Genomic DNA, 22,913 nt, shown 5'->3' with positions numbered 1-22,913 from the left:
CATGCTGAGGCTGAGCAGTAACTTACCTGGATGATGTAAGCAGAGGGAGGCAGAGGGAAGGCAACGCCACTGATAACAAAGGTGAGAGTTGGCAAGTTGTTGACCTGGCTGCAGTCCACCTCATACTGGAGGTCAAGGCAACAAGTGAGAGGATTGATGGGCAGCCGTGTTTTGTGAATCTGACATAATGACCTTTAAATGGTGACAGATAATAATCTCTGCTTGCTTCATTTTTGTGTGAGTGTCTATCTGCCTGTCTGTCCATTTGTCTTACCATGCCATACTGGTTCCTCTGGGCTCCGATGGCCTGCATGATGGAGCCCAGAATCTGGCCAGGGGCTGTCAGCATGGAGGTCCCAGTATCCACGACAGCCTGGCAGCCCTGAGAGCACCAGCCGGTCTCCTGGCCATTGATCTGGAATCTGTGGAGCACAGGACAAGCCTAGTGTTTTGTTTTTGTACTAATGTTTTGGCATAAAATTATTCAATAACAATCATAAGAGAATCCCACATTTCATATTTGTAAAGTTGCTATGATGAAAAGCACAGACCCTTGAACGCCGATCTGCCAGTATGTCTGAGAGGTGACAGGGGTCCAGTAGATCTGTCCCTGGAACAAGTTATAGTCCATTCCACCAAAAGAGAGCACACTGTCCTGCTGTCCTCCCCTAAACCAGACAATAACAACTCAGCACCACTTGTATGGCCATATTACAGTAACCGCTGATACATTTAACTAAATAAAAGTTCTGTGTCAGTTTTACCTAGACAGGTAGAAAGCAAACATGTCAGCACGCAGCAGGTTTTGAGACATCATGTTGTCCATGACTGGGGTCTCTCCACCAGCTGAGATCGAGGGGTAGGACAAACCCATGATGCCGTCAAACTTGGCCACAACAAAGTTCTGACCAGGTTCGTCTGTGCTCAGTCCAACCTCCTGGTTATTGATCACAATCTCGCTGACCTACAGGCCCCAAACCAAGTGATATGATGAGTGATATGCAAATCACATTCAGCCTAGTGACAACAAGTATGACTGTAGACTGTAATGTCAATAAATAAATGGGATTGACCTATTAATTCTACTGCAGTGTCAGATCATTACAAATATCCCTTTGATTCCAGACCCATGAAACAGAAAAGTGCTGCACTGATCTTTGTGTGTTGACACTTTGAGGCAGGATGCAGTTCTGACCACACTTCAGTCAGGGATGTTTTGGCTGGGAGGCTACACATATTGAGATGATAGTAAAATACCTGCTCTCTGGTAATACTCTCAGTACCTATGACTCAGTCTATTATAGTCTGGTCTGTTGAAATTGAATGAAAGTCATAACTCAGATACTAGTAGTGTTTAGACTGAAGCAGTTACTTGTTTGACTCACAGTGACGGTGTCGTATCCAAAGACTCCAGACAGACTTCCTGCCCCATAGGGCAGATAGAAGGACTGGCGCGTGCCATTGAAGGTGGAGGACTGCTGGGGGTTGAACTTTTTGTGTGTGTCTGAAAATGGCACAGATCTGGATTATCTCTGCAGCCTCCCTTCCACAAACATGTCCTTTTGAGCCTTTTGACATTTTGATAATTCAGAAACCACGAGTTGAATTTTAACTGACGCAGTTGCTGATGCTTCCCTAAGACCGAAATACTAAGTGGCACGCCTGTAATTACACTCAAAATCTAAATCCCATGTGTGCACGCTCTTTAATCTCTTGGAAACAAGCTGACAAACTGAAAGCTCTGTATCCGAACCTATATCAGCTGTAAATCCTCTGGTGTGGTTCTTCACATGCAATGTGCTCTGAAGATATCGACAGATGAGGGATTTTTGTAGCGCAAAGCTTTTCGGTTTGTACTCACTGCATGCCTGAGTGTTACAGTAGGTGGAGTCTACCCACAGGTTGGCAGAGCCGGTGTCAAACAGCACCTCGAAGGACTGGGGGGGTGTCCCGATGCTGATGGCTCCATAGTAGGTGGTCTGAGAAACACGGTGGTTTGAGTTGCAGAGAGAGAGGAGCAGAATGACAGGAAAAATACATAATATTTTTGAATGAAAATTGTGCGTACTGTATGTTAAAGTGGTGTCTCTTACATCAGCATAGTTGTTGATGTACATGTAGGCCGAGCCACCAGTGAACTCACTGGGCTGGTACTTCAGGCCTGGATCCTGGTAAGGCAGCTCAATCCCCTTCTCTCTCAGGGCCTCACGCATAGACTTGTGCTTCCGCAGTGGGATCCTGAAGGAAGAAGCAAGAAAATTCCACTTTTAGGACCTTAAAGTCAATATTGTTTCATGTTAGAGTTAGACATTTTACATTACAAATAAATACAAAAAGGTTGTCTCTTTACTTGACAATTCCCTCAGCGAGCACCACGCAGACCAGAAGGGTGACAAGGCGCTTCATGATCCCTCCTGCATACTGTACACAGCCTTTGGATGGATACAACTCAGCCTGGATCTGAACAGGGTTTATATACAACCGTTTGGTCCCGTATCAGCCAGACCGTTGCCAGCATTTCAGTCATATCAGCTCAGAAAGGGTGACCCTCAGAGATATTTTCTCTTTGAAGACCATAGTTAATTTATACATCTAACATTCAATGCTCCACAAACACTGCAGAAAAAAACAAAGATAATAACAACAAAGATATGCTAAAGATGTTATTCAGTTGGGTATATCCAGTGGAATGATCCTGCGATGACAATAAATAATTCATGTTTGTTTAAATTTGGCACTTTAAGTAAATTTTTCAAATCTTATTATTGTGTCATGACTATAAAGGCACCATAGATAAATGTTGCTTATTCTATGCTACATTAATTCACTTAAAAGCAATTGGTTGCATTTGTCGATAAAAAATCTGTCTCATAGTATCATAAATGTGTTTTTTCTGTGCAGTACAACTTTATCTTGGTTTCCCCAAAATTGTCTGCATGCTGTTGTAAACCCTCAAGATCCGATTTTTAGTACAGCAGTTTATTTCTATCTGATTTGATACAGCATAGGTACTACTACTAATACTGTGTATCAACAGCAAGGTCAAGCTTCATGGTTTGTTGTCAACTTGCAAAATTTTATGCAAATGGAAAATGTGTTTTATCTAAATTTGAGTATCAGTGGCACCTTAGATATACAATTTTATCAAAACTTTCTGTGTGGTTCAACTTATCATAACGTTTAATGTTGTTTACATTTTTTTTTTCTTCCTATCGCTCATACTGGGTGTTGTCAGTCCTTGCTTTTTCTAACATCATGCACTCATATTTCATAACTCAAGGACGTGTGGTTAAAAGGAAAATTAGATTTTTTTTCTATGATTACTTTTCCTACATCCTACAGCTGCAACTGACGTATACTTTATAGGATATAAATTCAGTTGAAAACTGCCCTTTTACCTTCTAATATCTCCATCATGATTACCCTTTTCCAGTGTTTTCTCTCTGTAGCACTGTGTTGTACCTTAAAAAAGTAGACCAGTAGCAGCGGGATGCTCTGATTACTGTGACTTTTTCATCACCCCCCTGTTTCACTTTTAGATGCATCAGCATATCCTCATTTGCTATGGGACCGATGACTTTGTGTAGACAGGACCCCAATATAAACATGTGATGTAAGCTTGTATCATACGTAATATGTGGAGTGTCCTCTTCTTAGGGGGAGAGCTGCAATGCAGCATTTCCCTCAACTCATTGCAAGCCAACTGCTGTAGAAGCGAGAGCCTGCTGAAACTAATGGAGCAAAGAAACTTGCAAAGCCATGGCCCTCAACAGAAACACAGACTTCCTTGCCGTGGTATGCTGATGCTGTGAGTAGGCAATGAGTTGACAAATGGTGTAGGGATGTCATGATACAATTTTGGTACCAACACCATTCCATGACACTTGACACCAGATATGATACCACTGTAAAAAGCAGGAAATAACAGAGTCTGCGTCACACAGTGTGCTAACAACACATGCATATTCGCCCACACATGCCCATATAGTCAGTGTGGGAGCAGGTGACAGGCCCATGGCGTGAAATTATATTCATAAAAAGTGGGCCTCATATATTTTTTTACAGACTAGATGGTAATAGCCTGATAATGTTGTCAGGACCCAGATAATAGCTGTAGCTGTTGCTACATTAGCCTAAACAAGTTACCGTTAGCCATTATGAATATTGTGTGCGAAGTTTTGCTACAACCGATGCCAAATACTGTTATTTACACACAGTAGTAGAAACATTTTAGAGCACAAACATGATGAGCTGTTGATTGTGGTATTTGGTTGTCACAAACTTTTCCCTGATGATTGGCTCTAATGCAAAATGTCTCCATTCACCAGTCATAATGTTGCTGTACCTGCATTTGCTGTTGTTATTGTTCGCTGTGCTGCCTTCTTCTTTTCTCCTATTTGAATGTGGAACTGGGATGGTTGGTAGTCAACATCAAATATGGTACTTGTCAATCTTAGAAGAATCACATCAGCCATCGGCGCTGACGGTACAGCAGATAAACCTGCACATTTTCCGGATTTAGACAGTGACTTTGGGCACTATCTAAATTATCAGTTCTTGTGACATCCCCTGAAGTGAGACACAACATCACAGAAATCACTTCCAGCTCTGTTTAAACTTAATCTGAAATGTTGCCATTTTATTCCAGTACTTTCTGTACTGTTTTTATTCAGCTCCACTGACGTGTCACGCCCTGTTACCCTGGCACAGTATAAGGGAAGACAGAGGATGTGAGTGTTTACATGGCTGCCTGTGTCATGTGTATGAGACTGAGACCCAGGTAACTTGTGACAGGCGATGAGTTAGCACAGGTTTCCCTCAGAACAGGGTCAGTGTGTGGGCATAAATCAATGAGAAATTCCCCTCTGGAGCTCTCACCGATGAAACAGCCATATTGCAGATACCAATGTTCGTCTTTTTTTTATGACAAGTGAAAATGTTGTCTCCATGTATTTTCAGGCCAGCCCACGACATCAGCCTGGAGGAGTTTGATGATGAAGATCTCTCTGAAATTACAGATGACTGTGGGATTGGACTCAACTACGACTCTGATCCATATGAGAAGGTGAGGTTTTTTTGTTTTTATCTTGTTCAATTTTACTGATAGTTTACCCAACTGCACTGTCAACTGCATCGTGTCTGTAAAAGTAGTTATAAGTGTGAAACAGTCTTTGGAAAAAGCCTTTTGTTTGCTGAATATTATGGGCAATGATTCCATAGAAAAACTGCCCATCTGTTGTCTCGCCATGTTTCTATGGGCGACTACTTTCAGCTTCATAGTTGATTAACAGCGACAAGAGCAATCATTTAGTGTTGAGAACTGCTCATTAGCATATGGACATCTTATATAAGAAACTCTGTAACTTAAGATTTTTATCTTCAGGCTACTTAGCTTACCAGCATCGCAGTATTAGCCTCATATGAGGGACAAGATGATGCATGGCTGTGTTATAGTGGAAACAGCTGAAGTGCTCTCCATGTACTCAGATAATCCTCCAACATCATGCAAACTGGATCTGAGCAAAGAGCAATACATTCAACAAACTCCATGTGTAATATAAATTCAAAGTAGCACTTCCACTAAGCCTCCTATTCATGTGACTGTGTTATGAAGTGCATGCAAATAATTGAGTCATTTGCAATATCTGCCCACATGTCTGACCAGCTTAGGCCTTAATTACACAGTTTCTAAAAACTATTGTGACCCTCTCTCTCTCTCTCTCTCTCTCTCTCTCTCTCTCTCTCTCTCTCTCTCTCTCTCTCTCTCTCTCTCTCTCTCTATTTCTCCTTCCTGTTGGATGTAAATGTTTTATGCTGGTGGCGTGGAGCCACAGCTGCAGCAGAGGGTGGGTGACCCAGTGCAGTTTGCTGCTATGCAGAGACAACCTTCTTCCCTCCCTCCATCTCTCCCCACCCCTCCCTCCCATATGTCTTCCCTTCCCTCTCTGCTATGCAGAGTGTTGCTCAGAGACAGAGCTCAGATATTCCCTGCTCTCCTGTTCTCTGCTACCTCTCCTCTCCCTCTCCCCCATAAAGCTTTTCCTTCCCTAACTTTCTCTCTTTCGCTCCTCTCTGCCAGAGTGATTTGAGCTCAGGGATGGTTGGTTTTGAGGTTTAAGCTCTCGGTATAAATCTGTGCTAGATATTTTAGCGTCCTCCACTTTAATCCACCAACAAAACACATTATGGATAGCCAGCAAAGCCCTTTTGTAACAAAGCAGGGTTTTGCGTGAGGAGAACCCCCACAGAGAGAAATACTTTAGAGGAAAGATGTGTTTTTCTTATCATGCCAGAGAGGTCATACAGTAGTAAACCATGCATCCATTCCCCGCCCTCTTTCTCCACACAACAACAAAGGCCCTGACTGCTCACTTCACAAACAAGAGTGTCAGTCCTTGTTATTTTACATTATTGCCTGGAGGAAGTAATGTTGCTGACATGGGATGGATAGGACACACACCCAGCTGCCCTCTCTTATGTGTAGAGGGGACAGAGTATTTCATGTGGAGGGTATTTCACATGGTGTTTGATTTTGCTTGCATCAGGAGGGTTTGTGACATTTGTCAGCTCATCAGCAGCAGCACTTGTCCTCCCTCGTGCACCACTCTGCTGATGAAGAGAGAGGCTTTTGGTTTTTATGTCAGTATGATTTGGTAATATTGGGCAGCATGTCTTTGATGTTTTGGAGGAACAGCCAATCTAAACAGTGAGATTATCCTCCGGCCCCAATCCCCAGCTCTGATTAATTCTAATTTGTTATGGGGTTCAGGTCTTAATCTGCAAAACCCTTTAGATCAGAACTTAGTTTTTATGACAGCAGGACTTATGCACATGTGAACAAAAACAAATAGACACGCTCAAGAGGAAAATAAATAGCTAATTCTGTCATCTGCAGCTGATGGCATGTAATCAAAGATCATTTATGAGTTTTTTTTTAAATTTTCTTTTATTAATGTCAGATTTTCTGTCTCAGAGGAAATGGGCATTTCTGGCCAAATGCCAAATGCTTTAGCAGTTCTGGCTCAGACTGTCCTTTTCTACTATCTGTGATGTCATTAGGGATTCAGTTTGACAACGTGTTTTTACACGTGTGGTTTGTTTTTTGTTTTGCCTTGACCTTTAATTTTAAAAAAAAGACCTAACAAGCAGAGAGAACACAACAAAGGGGAGTCCTTCCCTTTTTTTCTCTTTGAGTCTTATATACACATATACACACACACATCCTGTTGCCTCTGCCTCATCTCCTCTGTTTCTTCGGTCTCTCCAGAGCCCTGACTGAATACCATGAGCACATGCATAATTCAGTATGTGACAGCGAACGGTGTCTGTGTCTCAGCTGTGGCATCACTCTGAGTTGAAAATGTGGAAATGTACAGAAACACTGGTAGATGGAGGTCGTCACTCACTGGGTGGTCTCCATTAATGGGAGACTAATCATTCCGGTATAAAGCTAACCCACATTACAAGCTATATTTGGTAAATCAGGCTTAGGTAGCGCATGCACCCACAGAGAGACACAATTTATATACGCATTTGTGCAAATGAGTGTTTTGCAAGGTTGTTTTTCTCATTTCTTATGTGTATTTATTGCTAAGTGCAACAACTGTGGTTCTATGATGAATTTGTGGGTTTAAATGGAGCACAATGGTGCAGGGGATAATGATATTATAGACTGATTACACAGCCTCCCAATTAAAAGAAGTAAAAAGCATTGAGGCTCTCCAGTACATTTGCATTAATTGAGAAGCACCATGTCAGTCAGCGGCCCAGCATTAGTTTGCGAGGATGCTTGATGTCAGTGGCTCTTTTGTCTTCTGTTGACCCACTGCCTGTTAGATTTTAAAATGCTGCTTAATTACCAGCCTTCACTTCTCTTTGCTGAGATTTACGAGTCCCCAGTGTCCTCTTCATTCACGAGGCCGTGCAGCCAATGCACGCTTGAGGATCCTGTCCTCAGTTTCTCTCATCTGTCCAGTGCTGCCTCTGTCAGCTGGTCAGCTCATTAAGCAAGATGGTCCCACAGTTAAACCAGAGACCTCTGATCCCTCCACTGCTGAGGGCAGTGCTGTATAGCAGAGCTGCCATCTCACGGTCTTTGCATGTGCAGCAGACAGGAGGTATAGAATTAGCCATGCTGAACAAGCCAGCGCTCTGCTAATTAGAGATGAAAAAGCTGCTTTGCCTTCATCTTTCTTTTCCTTCTTTTTTTTCCTTTAGTGATATCTCTTTTCTGACTAACTCTAATCGAGCTGGGGTTGAAGAGCAGAAACTACTTCATAAATGAGCTGTTTAAAAGATATATAAATATTTATCTGCACAGTTTAATGTAGGTATTACGTGTCTGTGTATGATACAAGGAACAGCATTTTACCTTTTACCTCTGATTCCTAATTGAATTTACATTAGCTGCATTTGTGCTCTCCAATGCTTGTGAGTGTGTAAGAGGGTTCATTTCATTCACAACACTTCCCCCTGCCACCAGCAGCAGAGCATGCTTGCATAAGTCTGCTGGGTGACAGAGGAGGGACAGTCACGGGGCTGGATGTCCTTGGGAACTGGAGACCATGGGGATCGATTCTCGCCAGCACACAACTCTTATTTATAGTTCTCTCTCTTTCTTTAAGCCTGCCCGCCTGCTCTGTCAGTCAGCCTCACTATAGGATGTCTCCTGACAGTGCAGATTATTCTCCCAGGCAGATGTGGCATTTTCACAACCTCATTGATGGATCTTGGGGCTTTTACTCTGTAATGCAGCTATATGTCACATATCCTCAGTGATGGCGTAGTGTGGGGAAACAGCGTGGTGAATCCCGACAGTAGGTTGTTGGCAGCTGAGAATTCATATCATATCATTTACTGATAATTGTCTGTTCCACCAATGCACCAATTCAAAAACATTTCTTCACAGCTAAATCACAGAAAAAAATAGGTATGTTAATAAGTTATAAGTCTGCTGCATATTCATGGGTACTCTCGGGGTAACAGATTGAGCGTTGATTTTTGTTGCTGTGGCATAAAGTGGATGCACCAGGCGTCAGCAGAATTGTGGGTGGTGGATGAGTGAGAGGGTTAGCTTTGATTCAGCCATTAAAAAGACTGCGCTGAGGGGCGGAGAGAAAGTGCAGCGCTGTTCAAACTGCAAACCCAATAAATCAATCCCGGTGTTTGCATGGTCAAATAAAGTCAAACAATGGAAGAGATGATCAGAAAATACTAATGTGGTGGTGGCCACACAGTCTGTCTGTGAAAACGATGGGGGAATTTGGGATATTTTCAATACTCTTGTAACTAATTATTATTATTTATCATTGGATTTAATATTTAAACATCATCAGAGAGTGTATTCAGAACAAACAGTCTGCTGAACTCTGTCGACCTCAAATCAACATGCCTTGCTTTTGGCAAACGTAAATGCTCCATGGCAACACACACGTTTATGGAGGTGTGGTCAATTAAACCTCCAAATCATCTAATGCACCACTTTCCAGTAAACCATCTGAAACCTGAGAGATGTTGGATTGATCCACTCTGGTTTCATTCCTCCTCCTCTCTGTCTTACCTACACACACACTGGGTTCACACACACAGAACCTGAGCATGCATAAAGAACATGGCAGCAGAGTGTGCTGTGGCTGTTAACATACGTAGAGTTACCCATTACAGTGTTGAGAGTATGTGCACGTTTTTATTTTGCACACGCTCTCTGTGTAATCAAAGAACATTTGCTGCATGCTGTCCATCTGTGCTCTCTCAGTCCTTTTCATCTCTCAGACAGGCTTGTTCTTGGCAAAAGTATTAAATGAAAAAGGAAGTAGTGTGCTGTGGAAGCTGGATTTTTCTCCCCCTCTGTTTGTGTACTACATGATAGTTTCGCCTGTGCTGTCAAAACAGACGATGCTTTGATTACTGTAGTGCATCTATCATCTGAAATATGGCTACTGTGTGTAAATAGAGCATTATCGCATGTCCCCATCACTAACCCTCTCTTATGTTTTTTTTTTCTTCCTGTGGCCAGGATTCCCTCATTCTGGAGAAGAATGACTTGCACCACCCAGTCTGCTCCTTCCAGGACGACTTCCAAGAGTTTGAGATGATCGATGACGAAGACGAGGATGATGAGGAGGAAGAGGAAGACGATGAGGAGGTCGACCCTGACGCGCCCCCATCTCCCTCTGCCTCCCCTCCTCTCTCCCCGACTCTTGGCACTCTAAAGAGCAGACCCACCACGCTGAACCTCACCACTGCTGTGTCGCAGGTAAGCAGACCGAAGCGGCGGATACTTATAATGCACAGCGTTTAGTCTTCGTCTTCATAGCAGTTATGTATAAGCTTGTTAAATGTCCTCCTCGCTTCTCTTATTAGGATTCTCTGAACAACAACAGCAGTCTGTCCCCAAAGAAGGGAAGCTGGCAGGACTCCTTACGCAACCCTGCCTCACAGGGTAAGTACATGACCAGCTAGAATAAATTAGGAGTACTAGACAGTGTGGATATGTTTTCATTTCCATTTGCATTCATTTGTTTGTCCACTACAAATGCTACTCCACTCAAGATGGTACAACAGATTTTGGTTAATATTCAAACATTTGACATAATAAATGTATCATTTTGGACAGCTCATTCACCCTTAAAAATTCACAAATGTCCTGCTTCTTCAAATTAATTTCAATTAACATAAAATACAATCGTAAATAAAAATAAATCATTTACAATCTACTCTACCTCCAGGCCGTCTGTCTCCAACCCACACATGTCTGGAGGATGGTAGCCATGTGACAGGCCAGTGTCCAGCCTCTCCAGTTTCCCAGGCACCAGGGTCTCAGAGCAAAGGTACTCCACCAAAACAGGCAGGGGAGGGTGGGAACCCCCAGTCCCCTCACAGGCCCCTCCTCTGCGACATGGAGGGCAACAGGCGGGAGAGGCCCGAATACGGTAACAAGAAGGCCAGCCCAGCTAGCTTAGGGCTCATTCCATTAACATCCGTGTCGTGTCGTGTTGTGAGATGAAGTGTTGTGACGTGGGTTTGACTTGTTGAGTGATATAAAAGCTCAGCAAAACTTCATTATGCTGTACAAAGCAATATGTCCCAGGGAATCAGAGTAGTGTCTCACTTTTCAGTTCGCTGAACCTGTTCATCCCTCACCTTGTATTTTGGTGTTCGTTCTTTTTCTCTTTGCTTTTTAATTGTCCAAGTTGTTCTAGCTTCCACAAGTACTCTGACCTGTGTCCTCTCTCCTTGCACTTTCTACACGATATACTTCTCATGTCCTTTCTGTTTCTCCACCCCTTTTGTGTCTTTTTAGGCTCTTTTGGTCAACATAAGTCCCACCCATGCCCTGGTGATGTCACCGAGTCAAAAACTGACCCTTCAATCCATTCGACCAGAGTACCCTCCATAGACGAGCATTCCCAGTGTTCGGACACAGAGGTGGACCATGACCTAAACAGTGACCACAATCACAAACATTCAAACAGGCGTGCCACTGACACCTACACGATCACCAGCGAGTCCGGTTTGGAGCCAGAAAATGACCCAGACCCAGATGCAACCAGTCGCTGTTTGTCATCTACTGCACCCATGGGAGTCAACGATGGTGCAGACACACCCTTGTCTGATGAGGAGCTGGATAAGGACTTTGAAGTGGAGTTCATGTGTAAGGAAACCTACGATATGGTGTGCAAGGAGAACCAGTCATCATACATCGAATTCCCCTGCATTGAACCCTCCGAGCTTGCTTCCTTCTCCAGCTATGTGTCCACCAGCCGCTCAGATGCTCAGTCCAACAGTTCAGATGCTCTAGTAACGTCTGCTGTGGAGGCAGCAGCTAATGACTCCACCTCTCCATCCTCTGATCCAGGGATAGCTGATATGAACCAGCGGGGTTACATAACTTCAGACCAGGACAAGGACCTGAGCTCTCCGGGCTCTGACTCTGACATTGAAGGAGAGCTGGAGGCAGCGTTTGCCTGTGGAGGTCCTGTAGTGTCCAACATGATCTCCTCTATCTCAGAGACAGAGCTGGACCTGACCAGTGATGACAGTAGCAGTGGACGCTCATCTCATCTCACCAACTCCATTGAAGAGGCCAGCTCGCCTACATCAGACCAGGAGCTGGATCCAGATACAGAGCTAGAGCAGGACAGCGGTATCGTTGGACTGAAAGCGTCTCTATTTCTGGGCCAACCTGACCCAATCAAAGAAGGATCTCCTCTACCATCTCCCTCTCCTCTACCCTCACCCACTATTGCTACGCCATCCCCTGTTGACTCACCCATCTTGCCTCCTGAGCCCTATGATGACGGTCAAGCTCTGATGGGGCTTCATAATGTGGATGATGAGCTGTCCTGCGAGCACCAGGCTGACCCAGATGAGACTTTGCCGCCGGCTCAGTGCTGTGAGGACAGTCTGTCCAGACAGATGGTGCTCCAGATAGAACCAGACCACAGTCTAGAGAGCTTCAAACGCTCCTTCTACCTGCCGGTGGGACCCAGGCTAATGCCAAGTGCAGATGATTACGATGGAACAAGTGAGGGAGACTCAGAGTCAGAAAGTGAAGATGACCTGAGTGAGAACTCAGACTCACCCTGGCTGCTCAGCAACTTGGTTAACAGGATGATCTCCGAGGGCTCATACCCAATCAGTTGTCCCGAGGAGTGCTTCAAGAGGAAGGTGTCTGTGTCAGACACTATCTCACCATCATCAGACATTGGAGAGGCAGACGGCTTTAATGATGATGAGCAGGAGAAGAAATCAGGGATGGAGGGATCAGAGGAAGAAGAGAAGGAGGGTGATGGGTACAGAATGGACAGTATGGACCCCGGGGAAAGGACGGGTGTGGAGTCTTCAAACGAAGGAGGTCCTTGTCTCTATATGAACAACCCTACTGGTGACAACATTGCCCCTCTGATTTTAGAGCGCTGTGCAGACACAGATTATAATTCTTTGTATACCACTAAAGACTCTGAGAAGAACTTCACAGACAAACAAGTAAAGAATGGCAGGAGACAAGAGGAAGACGAAGAGCCTAATAACGATTTGATGATGATGGAGGGGAGGAAGGATCTGGACTCACCAAGCCTGAGCGAGAGCGTGATCAGCGACAAGGACGAAGGTCGAGAGACTGAGCCAAGGCCAACGAGCCGTTCCTCGGCCTCTCTCGAGCGCATCACCGAGGTCAAACACAGCCTGACACTGGACATCCCCACCACCCAGACCAACCGCTGCTTTAGCCTTACCTACTCCACAGACAATGACGAGGAGGAGGACGATGGGGACTCGTATCCATTCATGGGGGGCTTGAGGAAGGAGTCCTACAGGGGTAGTGATTTGGAGCTTGACAGTTCACCACCCATTGATACCAGTGTGCAAGACCATCCCATATCTGAACACGACCTCCCACTGTGTGAGAAGGAACTGGCTCTAAGGCAACCAAATGAAGATGAAGGACTGGCCTATGACTCCATGAAGTACACACTAGTGGTGGATGAAAATACTACATTGGAACTAGTGAGCCTTAGAAGGTATGTTGAGGCAACAGATACTGTAACACTAATCTGTGTTCAAGATGAGCAGTGATAATTGAATATGGTTTGCATAATCCTTCCAGTGATATATGATGACACAGCTTCTTTATGTCAGTATAAAGCTAGTTATACTACTATTACATAATACTGTATGAATAGTGTTTATGCTTTTTTCAAAGTTGTCTTCCTTCTCTGCATTCCCCCCAGCGGTTTTTCCTATTTGTGGGTATCTACCTCTAATCTGAGATCTAACATCTTGTCTTCGCAGGTGCACCTCTGTTCTGAGTGATGACAGTGAGCTCTCCACGCTATGTGACGAAGAACCTTTGGGAACAGGTGAGGAGGGCTACGGTCGGGATGATGAGGAGGTGAGGCCAGAGCTCCTCAGTTCCTCTGAGGACTCCTCCCCAGAGGCTGACCTCCCTTTCTCCAAGAAGTTCCTCAATGTGTTTGTCAACAGCACCTCCCGCTCCTCCAGTAAGTCACACACAAGACTATTCTACTGGTAATTTGGGAAACATACTTTTGAAACTGTGGGGTGAAGTGATGCGCCCTACATGTTATAGTCCAGCAGCATTATGGCTAAACGTATCCCTTCATGGCCCTTAGGATGAATACACTGTAACAGGATTTAACTCATTGCTGTCAGCATGATGCATTATCATGTGTTCCAAATTTGGCAGGGAGCCGACTCAAGACCTACGGGAAGACTGTGCTTCCCAGTACACCCATCATCAATCAGTGCTCTCTCTGCCAGATTTATATCTCTAATGAAGGGTGATTTGCATAATGAAAGGTTCATTACGAAGAATTAGCTTTCATTTACTATTTCTCTAGGAAGTTTACATGAGAAATGATGCCTCAACATATAACAACATATTGTTTTGGACATTTAGGTTATAGTTTCAGGACATTTAAGACTTAAGACCTAAGGTTAACTGTTGCCTGTTTGCCACACAGGCACAGAATCCTTTGGACTTTTCTCCTGTACGATCAATGGGGAGGAGAGGGACCAGACACACAGAGCAGTCTACAGGTAAGATGGCGTCCTACAGTGCATTTTCAACAACAGGAACATTGGGAGTTATGTAACCTATGTAATCTACAGCTATCTTTTAACAGATTATTGTTGTTTTCACTGAGTGTAGAAACAGGATGGTGTTGTGAATGTCAATTGCGCTAATTTTTCCAATTACTATTTGGCATCAGGGGAAAAGTCCTTGCATGTATAAACAAAACAATATTTCTTCAAGGTGGCATGGCTTTCAGTGTGCTGTTGGGATCATTCGGCAAAAGTGAATTACTAATAATGTTTAGAGGGAGGAGGCCAGATGATATGAGACCTGCAGGGTAGCAAGTCATAATAAGATCAGTACCACCTGTGTTTGTGTGTGTGTGTGATAGCGAGACAGAAAGCTGCATCCTCCCATTTCTGTGTGTACATTTTGTGCATGCGTAATTATGTATCTGCTTTACCACAGCCCACTTTCAGTAATCATGTCTCCACATTTAAAGCTCTTTGTCTGCCTCCTTTGTCCGCCCCACCACCTTCCTCAGTCAGCTGTTTCTTTACTGCTCCCTCCCTCCCTCTCTCTCTCTCTCAGCTCCCCACTGGGAGTAACCTGAAACCCAAACAGATGCTTCCTGATCAAATAAACCTCAGTCTATAGGATGCTCAGCTGCAAGGATACCATTTAAGGACACAAGGTTTCACAGAGATGGCTTTCTTTTTTCTTTTTTTTTCTCCCATCACTCTCTCTACTGCCCTCTGCAGGTTCATTCCCAGACATTCAGATGAGCTGGAGCTGGATGTGGATGATCCTTTATACGTGGAGGAAGAAGAGGATGACTACTGGTACAGAGGCTATAACATGCGGACAGGGGAGAGAGGCATCTTCCCTGCCTTTTATGCCCATGAGGTCATAGGCCAGTCTAAAGAATTGTTGGGTGAGTGGAGATGCACCAACTGTCTTTTCACCTGTTTCACTGTGAATCTCAGGAGAATCACACATTGTGTATGTAATTCTGCACATCACGTAGGAATGAAAAGAAATCCAGCGTGGATCGAGACTTTCGGCGTTCAGTTTTTGGGGTCTGTTGAGGTACCTTATCACCAAGGCAATGGTATTCTCTGTGCTGCCATGCAGAAGGTAAACAAAGCACAATGACACAATGCTGTGCACACACAATTTGCATCGTGAAAGCACGTTCATTTTAAATTGAATGTTTTCTGTTTAGATTGCAATATCGAGGAAACGGACAGTACATGTGCGACCTCCCTCTTTGTGTGAGCTGGAGATTAGTTTGCAAGGAGTGAAACTGATCATGAGCCTGGAGGATGAATACGACACCCTAGATGAGGTATGGGCAAATCAAATGAGTGAATTTGAGAAGCTATCAATCAGTCATTTATTTGCGATAATAATATTCCTACTGCTGAATCATCACAACAACTGAATTTAATTAATCCCTCTCTTTGCATCCTGCTATCTTTAGTATGACAGATGTAGTCACTTCTTCCAGATGAAGAACATCTCCTTCTGTGGATGCCATCCGAGGAACAACTGGTAAACAAATACCGATCCCTCGCCCCGATGATATCAGTGTACAGTGTACCGTCTGACTGATTGCATCATATTGTTTTCATCCCTGTGCAGCTACTTTGGCTTCATCACTAAGCACCCAATGCTGAACAGATTTGCTTGCCACGTGTTTGTTTCCCAAGAGTCCATGAGACCTGTAGCAGAGTGTGTTGGGTGAGTCCAAATTTTATTTCAATATTATATAAAGGTCTCTACATCAAGTGCATACCATGGGACATTGTTTTTATACTATAAACCATGTCTGAATTCATATATACACACTCCACCTAAACTGTAAGTGCACATTGTTTGCCAAGATGCTTAAAAGAAAATAACACTAACCAGCTATACATCACATTTAGGTTTTAAACCACATCTTCATTATCAATCACTGTCATCTGTAGCTGTAAGAAAGTAGGATTCACATTTATCTAATATTGTAGTCTTTAATTTGCCTGTGTGCATGTGTGTAAGGCTGGATTTGAAGCAGATAGTTGACTGGCAGGCAGCAGAGTTTGGGACAGGCTGAACCCTTTCATCCATCCCGTCTGTGGCGCAGAACCCACAACAAGTGCAGATCATTGTTACCCCTCTTTAATTTTCCTTTGAGTGGTTCTGTCTTTTAAAAAGCTGTTAGGTGGATCTTAAGTCTTGCACTTCTCCGTCTTTTCCGCAGACGAGCCTTCCAAGAGTACTACCAGGAACATCTGGAGTACGCCTGCCCCACTGAGGACATCTACCTAGAGTAAGAAGTGTTGCCATGACGACCGCCTTCTTCCTCTACAGCTTGTGTATATTCATCAAGTTTGCCACCAGAGGGCACTGTCAGTGGGGTCTCCTCTCCATTGTAAACTACCCCTCTGTGTCCCTCTAAAACTGGGATCTTCATTTCTACAGTATGCTAGGCATTTGACTGATTTCATCCATCTCTCTCTCTTTGTTTGTTTCCATCCCCTTGATGGATCGATTGCCTGTTTCTTTTATCTTTTTCTATGATATAAAACTAAGACGCTGAGCACCTATTTATTTAAAGGTTCCTCTTTTGAAATGAAAACAATATACCTACTACAGCTGTTTCACTTTTCAATGCATGGCTAGTAGGGTTAATGCACACAGACACACCAAGAAATACACATATCTAAATGAATGGCAAGCAGCTCAACAATCAGTACAGGAATGGTGTAGAATCAAGAGGCTGGCGTTTAATTAACTGTAAATATGTATTTGTTCAATATTATTGACAAAATGCTAATTTGATTTCTACTGATAGTGGCATTGGAGCAAAGTAGAGAGAGTGCAGTGAACTGTCCTTGGTCTGAGCTTACCCCTGTGTTGCGTACAAGACGTAGTGTGTGTTGTAAATACATGTATAGAAAGTAGACATACAGGCGCCTCATCCACACTAATTAAGAAACACACAGCTGAGACTGAAGGAGGAGTTTCTGTTGTGGGTAATAATGAGTCACTCTGACGAGAGTAAATTGCAGGCAAATAAGATTTTAGAAACAGCAGCAATGACTTGGAATGAACTTTGAATGTCATTAGCCCTGCAGATATTGTATTCAGCTTGGATTCGGTGCAGCAACTGTCAGCACATTTGGATGATATGACAGAACCATTTTACTTTTGTCCAGTCCTCAAAAAAATGCACAGTTTGCTGACCTTCACCGTGGGGGGAGCTTTCATGGGAAATCATTCAACTGTTAAAAACTGTGCATCACTGTATGCTTTGCAATGATTGATGTGACTTTCAGGTCAAAGAAAGCAAAGGCCCTCTGAAAAGCCATATTCTCACACCTCTGACTGTTTAACTCTGGTTTTCAGTGACATCCTAGTCTCCATTTTCTTTTGACTTGGGGGGTTTCAATGAGGGAAAAGGAACGACTAGATTGACCTGTAGCCATGTGTCAGTAATGCTCCATGGTAGTGTGCCTACTGTGTAAGTGAGTGTCCTGCTATTATGCTTGGCCCTGGTATCACAATGGAATCAAACCTTTAATAAAGCATTCAAAAGGAGGTTTTATAGTTATGTAAATGGTTAGACTTTGATCTTGTTTTTTAAACTATGGACAAAGGGTTGGCCTCATCTTCCCATATTAATTTATTTATTGCTCTTAGCCTGGTTAAAGGTCAAAGCCTCATTCACATGTTACACAATAACCTACTCTAGGGTTATTGTGGCATATATCATAGCTTACTTTCTAGCACCTTACATTACAGGAGGGGGTATATTTAAATGATGATGTCATCACCGCAGTCCACTGGTACCTGAAATTTCAGACTCTGAGGTTTACAACTCCTCAGTCCTCACCACTCTCATCGTTCTCACAGACACTGTTTAGCGTCTCGTTCTGCTGCTTTCAGTCACAGCCCACTGGAACAAACAAACACCTCAGATCTGCAGGATTTCAATGTTAAAAGTGCACTGAACATTGATATGGCAGGAGGAGGGTGGGGTGTTATCTACATATGTATCGCTGTCAGTTAGATCATGTATATACAATAGCGAATCTAAGATAGTGCTGTGTCCTTTATGTTGAGTATGTTACTGAAATAAATATGTACATTGATTAAAAAGAAATTAAAAAAATGATCACAACCTGACAAAAACCCCTGAAGGAAAAGAAAAAACACATAAATATCTGTGATCTGCAATAATTTTATTTCAGTGTGTTATGTTTCTACACAAGGTGTTATCTCAGTATCTGTCACACAGGTGACATCTGGGTTCCTGCCAACTTCATAACTCTCTACAAACAGGCTTCAGCAGCACATTTAGGGCACATTTGTGAGATGTGACATCATTAGTGTGTTACACACCCACCAGACTACTGACCAATCTGCTGTTAGAGCTGAATAGTGACTGAGTCAGCTGCCACTGGAAAAGCTATTACTGCGTCTTGCCGATTATAGTAATCGCCTATGAGCTCCGACAATGTGACCCATCTCTGATCTGTATCTATTTGCTTCTGATTATGTTTTTCTATCTCGTTACAGCCTAGTTAAAAATCCTTCTTTCCTCTCAGCTACACAAAAACAACCTCTGAGGATGATCTAGTCCCATATAGCCGCTGAGACATACATTAACAGTTAAACCAAACTTTTGACTTTATTACATTAACAAGATTCTTCACTGTATACCTAGAGCAAAACAGTATGTGACAGAACAAACATATCCTATCTTGTATGTTTAAAAACAAGGACTTGTAAAATTCAAGGGAAAAACCAAGAAAAAATGACAAAAAAAATCACTCTGCCTTGTCTTATGAATAAAATATATGCTTGATGTCCAAAACGTATTGTTGTCATTATTGTTCACATCTATGACTGTTTATGTGATTGAAATGGGCTGCAAAATGACTTCATGTATCAATTCATATATTTATTAAAATCTTTATCATCATGAACATGTAGGAGTGGAAATTACAAATGAATCAATTCATAAAACATGTATTCAAGTCAGAAAATATACAGCACAGTATTAATTGAATGTAGTAAAGTATTAAAATCAAGAAAATCATCTCCTCACTGAGGAATTAAGATTGTGCGATATTACTTTTCAGTATGAGTGGTACTGAAAAGTTCACTTTTCACAAGAAAGTAGCAATGCATAATTACAAAATCAGCATCACATGTTGAGAATTCATGGAGGGATTTTAGGGTAAAAGCAGTGCAGTACCTCCAGTCTTGTGTCTTCATTAGCAGATGTGAAACTCTGCCCCTTCAACACTGGCAGCAGCTGGGCTTGGGGCTGCATTGAGGATTGCAGCAAGGCTCCAGGTCTGGGTCTGTTCCCTTTGATACCTGGCTCTCACCAAACACCATGGAGGCCTCAAACTGCTCCTTGACTTTCTTGATCTGCTGCACCAGGGCTTGGAGGTCAGGTCTTCCCACCAGGGGGAGAGGGTAGTGCTCAGAGGGGTCAGCTTCCAGGTCGAAAATCAAAGGGGGGTCATGGGGCTTGAGAACTGCAAACACTGGGCAGTCTTGGTCTGGGGTGGTACCACTGTGGGTAGCACCTGATGAGCAAAAACATGAACAACCAGGGGTCAGTCCACCACCTCAGATCAGTGTCAGATTATGTTATTCTGATGGATCTCATGCACATAAAGCCTACTGTACCTCGTGTGTAGAAGTGGGCCTTGTACTTCCCAAGCCTGAGAGCAAACAGGCCATACATTGTACTAGGATCTGTGGGGTAGAAGATCATCGTCTGCCTTTTGCTCTGCAAAACAAGGATGAAAAAGACAAAAATCAATACACCCATTTTGTTTTTTACAATATTCCGATATCCACAAACATGTGTGAGGTTTGAAGCCACTACCTTTCCATGGTCAAAGAGGATTCCTGTCATATCAACACCATCCAGCATCACCTGAGGCAGTTTGGCTCCTGCAAGTCCTGCCATGGTGGGGAGGATATCTAGAGTGCTGGCCAGCTCGTGGGTTACACCTGAAGAGAGGAAGAGAGTGGCATCAACCAGTCTGGACTTTTTCACTGCTGACTGAGGGGCTGTGGTCACTCAGCTAGGACAAGAAGGCCATCCTGACCTGGCTTGATGGTCCCTGGCCAGTAGGCGATGGCCGGCTCTCTCATGCCCCCCTCATACGTGGTGCCCTTCCCACATTTCAGAGGGCCAGAGTTACCCCCTCGGGACATTCGCATTAGCTCAGGTCTACGCACAGAGACAAGAGACAACACCCCATTAGAAAAATAGTCAATAAATAATATGTTATCACAAGAAGGCCATAAATCACCATGTAAAAGAGGACAAAGATATGATGATTGCCCTTTGAGCAGAGGATAAACTCACAACTGTGCTAGAACTACAAGAAAGTCATGATAAACTGCAGACACAGTCCTTAAATTGTTCTTTTGTATATGAAAATCCAACCCGTTGTCTGAAGTGAAGAAAACCAGTGTGTTGTTGATCACTCCTGTCTTCTCCAGGGTCGTCAGCAGGTTTCCTATAGTGCTGTCAAACTCCAGCAGAGCATCTCCAAATGGGCCCCTTAAAGACTTCCCTGCTGCCCCTGGACCTGCATACTGGGGGTAGTGGGTGTGCTAGAGGAGGAGGCAGAAGAATGTGAAGTATTTACTACATTTATTGCACTGAGTTACTGTAATCCATCAAATACATTGCAGACTTTCTTGCTTTGAAAACCTAACTTGGACACATTTTTTATTTTAAAACATTTTGTAAGTGTTATTTTGATGGTTTGGGAAGTGCTCTAACTATCACACAGTGAATTTGTTGCTTACATGTGAAGGATAATAAAGGAAGAAAGGCTGTTTTTTCTTAGCCGATGCGGTGATGAAGTCAGTTGCAAAGTCACTGTAAGCCTTTTCCAGGTCTAGGAAATTGACAGGTTGCTGCTTGATGACGTCATTGTGCATCAGCGGGACCTTTACAGTGCCGACATCACACAGTCCGAAACACTTAACATCTGGAGGAAAACAAGTCAGGTTCCAACAGGGGCCCTGGGGGAAAGGACAGGGAGACAGAAAATATTATTATTGTAATATTACAATAGAGTTTACAGAAAATATCACTTAAATACTCAATCACACTGACCATGTCATGAGAGTAGGGGATTCCCAGGTACTGGTCAAAGCCCTGTTTGGTCGGAAGAAACATCCCATTGGCTCCGACTCCCAGGTGCCACTTTCCTATAGCAGCGGTGGCATAACCCTGAGGTTTCAAGACCTCAGCGATGGTGGTCTCATTCAGAGGCAGACCGCCAACCGAGCCTGGGTACAATACCCCGGGGTAGATGCCTGAGCGGGTCTGATAGCGGCCCGTCAACAAGGAGGCCCTGAAAAGCCAATGTTACTGAATGAGTGTGTCAGGTAGTAGGAGAAATGTGCATAATGTGTGTGAACCAGGGGGGTGTGATTTCAATATTAAGCTTTATAGAGACTGAAACCGACAGTGATTCTGTTCAATGATGCAGCACTGAGCATTGTGAAGTCTATCAGTGTCTGTCGCAGACTTCCTTGTCAGTGCTGCTAACTGCTAAATGGTCATATTTCCTCATTTCTCACTGAAACACCATAATTCATGTTTAGCTCCTCCCTCAAGTGAAAAACTGCACAAATCTGTTGTAGGCTACTAAACTGAAAAGTAAGCCACACACACATACACTATTTAATGTAAATCAATCTTACAATCTTTACTGCTTTTATCCCTTTTAAAACCATTCACCTCTTGGATTCAGTTTATCTTATCTTTAGCTTCTTTTTTTTTTGCTTTTAACATTCACACACATTTTCTTCAGAAAATGCATTTTCTAGTTCTCTGTGTCCTTCCTGACCTGACAATGGAAAGACACAGCAAATTAAAGACAGGGTTAATAGTGTCTGTTAATCAACTTAGAGTTCTTATCTTTGGTTGTATAGATATTTAGACTTTTTTTTTTTTTTTAACTGATTAATGACTTTGCCAAGTGTAGCATATTTTCAACAGTATTGATCTGTTCCTCTTCCTCTCACTCATACAGGTTTAATTCGGCCAGTCGTCTGTGTGTGCGTGTGTTACAGACGGTAAGTTACCTGGACGGGCTGCAGACGGGGCTGGTGCAGTAGAAGTCGGTGAAGCGGAGTCCTCCCGCAGCCAGCCGGTCCAGGTTGGGGGTGAGGGAGGTCGGGTGTCCGTAACAGCCCAAATCCCCGAAACCCAAATCATCTGCGAACAACAGGACGAAGTTCGGCGGAGAAGCCGCGCAGGAGCCGAACTGACAAAGGTTCAGGAGGAGGAGGAGGAGGAGGAGGCAGGTGCGACCCATCCTGCACCGTCTGACATGAGAGT

General features: G+C 43.5%; 3 protein-coding genes across 4 annotated transcripts in view; 1 reads left to right on the top strand and 2 right to left on the bottom strand.

Annotated features, from left to right (window-relative positions):
* The window catches only part of LOC146985951 (gastricsin-like), a 2,793-nt gene extending 295 nt beyond the window's left edge, over positions 1–2,498 (bottom strand). Inside the window, exons 1-8 of the mRNA XM_085779442.1 lie at positions 2,351–2,498; positions 2,094–2,238; positions 1,862–1,979; positions 1,386–1,504; positions 765–964; positions 552–668; positions 275–422; positions 27–125 (exon numbers count right to left, since the gene is read on the bottom strand). Of these exons, the coding sequence (XP_085635568.1) occupies positions 27–125; positions 275–422; positions 552–668; positions 765–964; positions 1,386–1,504; positions 1,862–1,979; positions 2,094–2,238; positions 2,351–2,406 (1,002 nt within the window). The 5' untranslated portion in view covers positions 2,407–2,498. The remainder of the gene's footprint in view (positions 1–26; positions 126–274; positions 423–551; positions 669–764; positions 965–1,385; positions 1,505–1,861; positions 1,980–2,093; positions 2,239–2,350) is intronic.
* mapk8ip2 (mitogen-activated protein kinase 8 interacting protein 2) overlaps positions 1–19,400 on the top strand; it is a 27,155-nt gene extending 7,755 nt beyond the window's left edge. The window contains exons 2-14 of one of the 2 annotated variants that reach the window (XM_085779444.1): positions 4,960–5,065; positions 10,016–10,255; positions 10,363–10,441; positions 10,728–10,931; positions 11,303–13,520; positions 13,792–14,000; positions 14,484–14,559; positions 15,298–15,470; positions 15,564–15,673; positions 15,762–15,884; positions 16,020–16,090; positions 16,181–16,279; positions 16,782–19,400. In XM_085779444.1, the coding sequence (XP_085635570.1) occupies positions 4,960–5,065; positions 10,016–10,255; positions 10,363–10,441; positions 10,728–10,931; positions 11,303–13,520; positions 13,792–14,000; positions 14,484–14,559; positions 15,298–15,470; positions 15,564–15,673; positions 15,762–15,884; positions 16,020–16,090; positions 16,181–16,279; positions 16,782–16,854 (3,781 nt within the window). In that variant the 3' untranslated portion in view covers positions 16,855–19,400. The remainder of the gene's footprint in view (positions 1–4,959; positions 5,066–10,015; positions 10,256–10,362; positions 10,442–10,727; positions 10,932–11,302; positions 13,521–13,791; positions 14,001–14,483; positions 14,560–15,297; positions 15,471–15,563; positions 15,674–15,761; positions 15,885–16,019; positions 16,091–16,180; positions 16,280–16,781) is intronic. The other variant, XM_085779445.1, reaches the window with a different exon arrangement.
* arsa (arylsulfatase A) lies at positions 18,749–22,913 on the bottom strand. Its single transcript, XM_085779446.1, has 8 exons — positions 22,658–22,913; positions 21,681–21,921; positions 21,368–21,586; positions 21,000–21,169; positions 20,656–20,780; positions 20,430–20,557; positions 20,228–20,330; positions 18,749–20,124 (listed from the first exon to the last, which is right to left on the bottom strand). Exons 1-8 carry the CDS (start codon positions 22,888–22,890, stop codon positions 19,829–19,831), a joined length of 1,515 nt encoding a protein of 504 aa, XP_085635572.1. The 5' UTR covers positions 22,891–22,913; the 3' UTR covers positions 18,749–19,828.

The sequence above is a fragment of the Trachurus japonicus genome, chromosome 6 (genome assembly GCF_045865225.1).
Source record: "Trachurus japonicus isolate A0001 chromosome 6, Traja_1.0".
Taxonomy (NCBI): Eukaryota; Metazoa; Chordata; class Actinopteri; order Carangiformes; family Carangidae; genus Trachurus; species Trachurus japonicus.
This window is presented reverse-complemented; position numbering and strand designations above follow the sequence as displayed.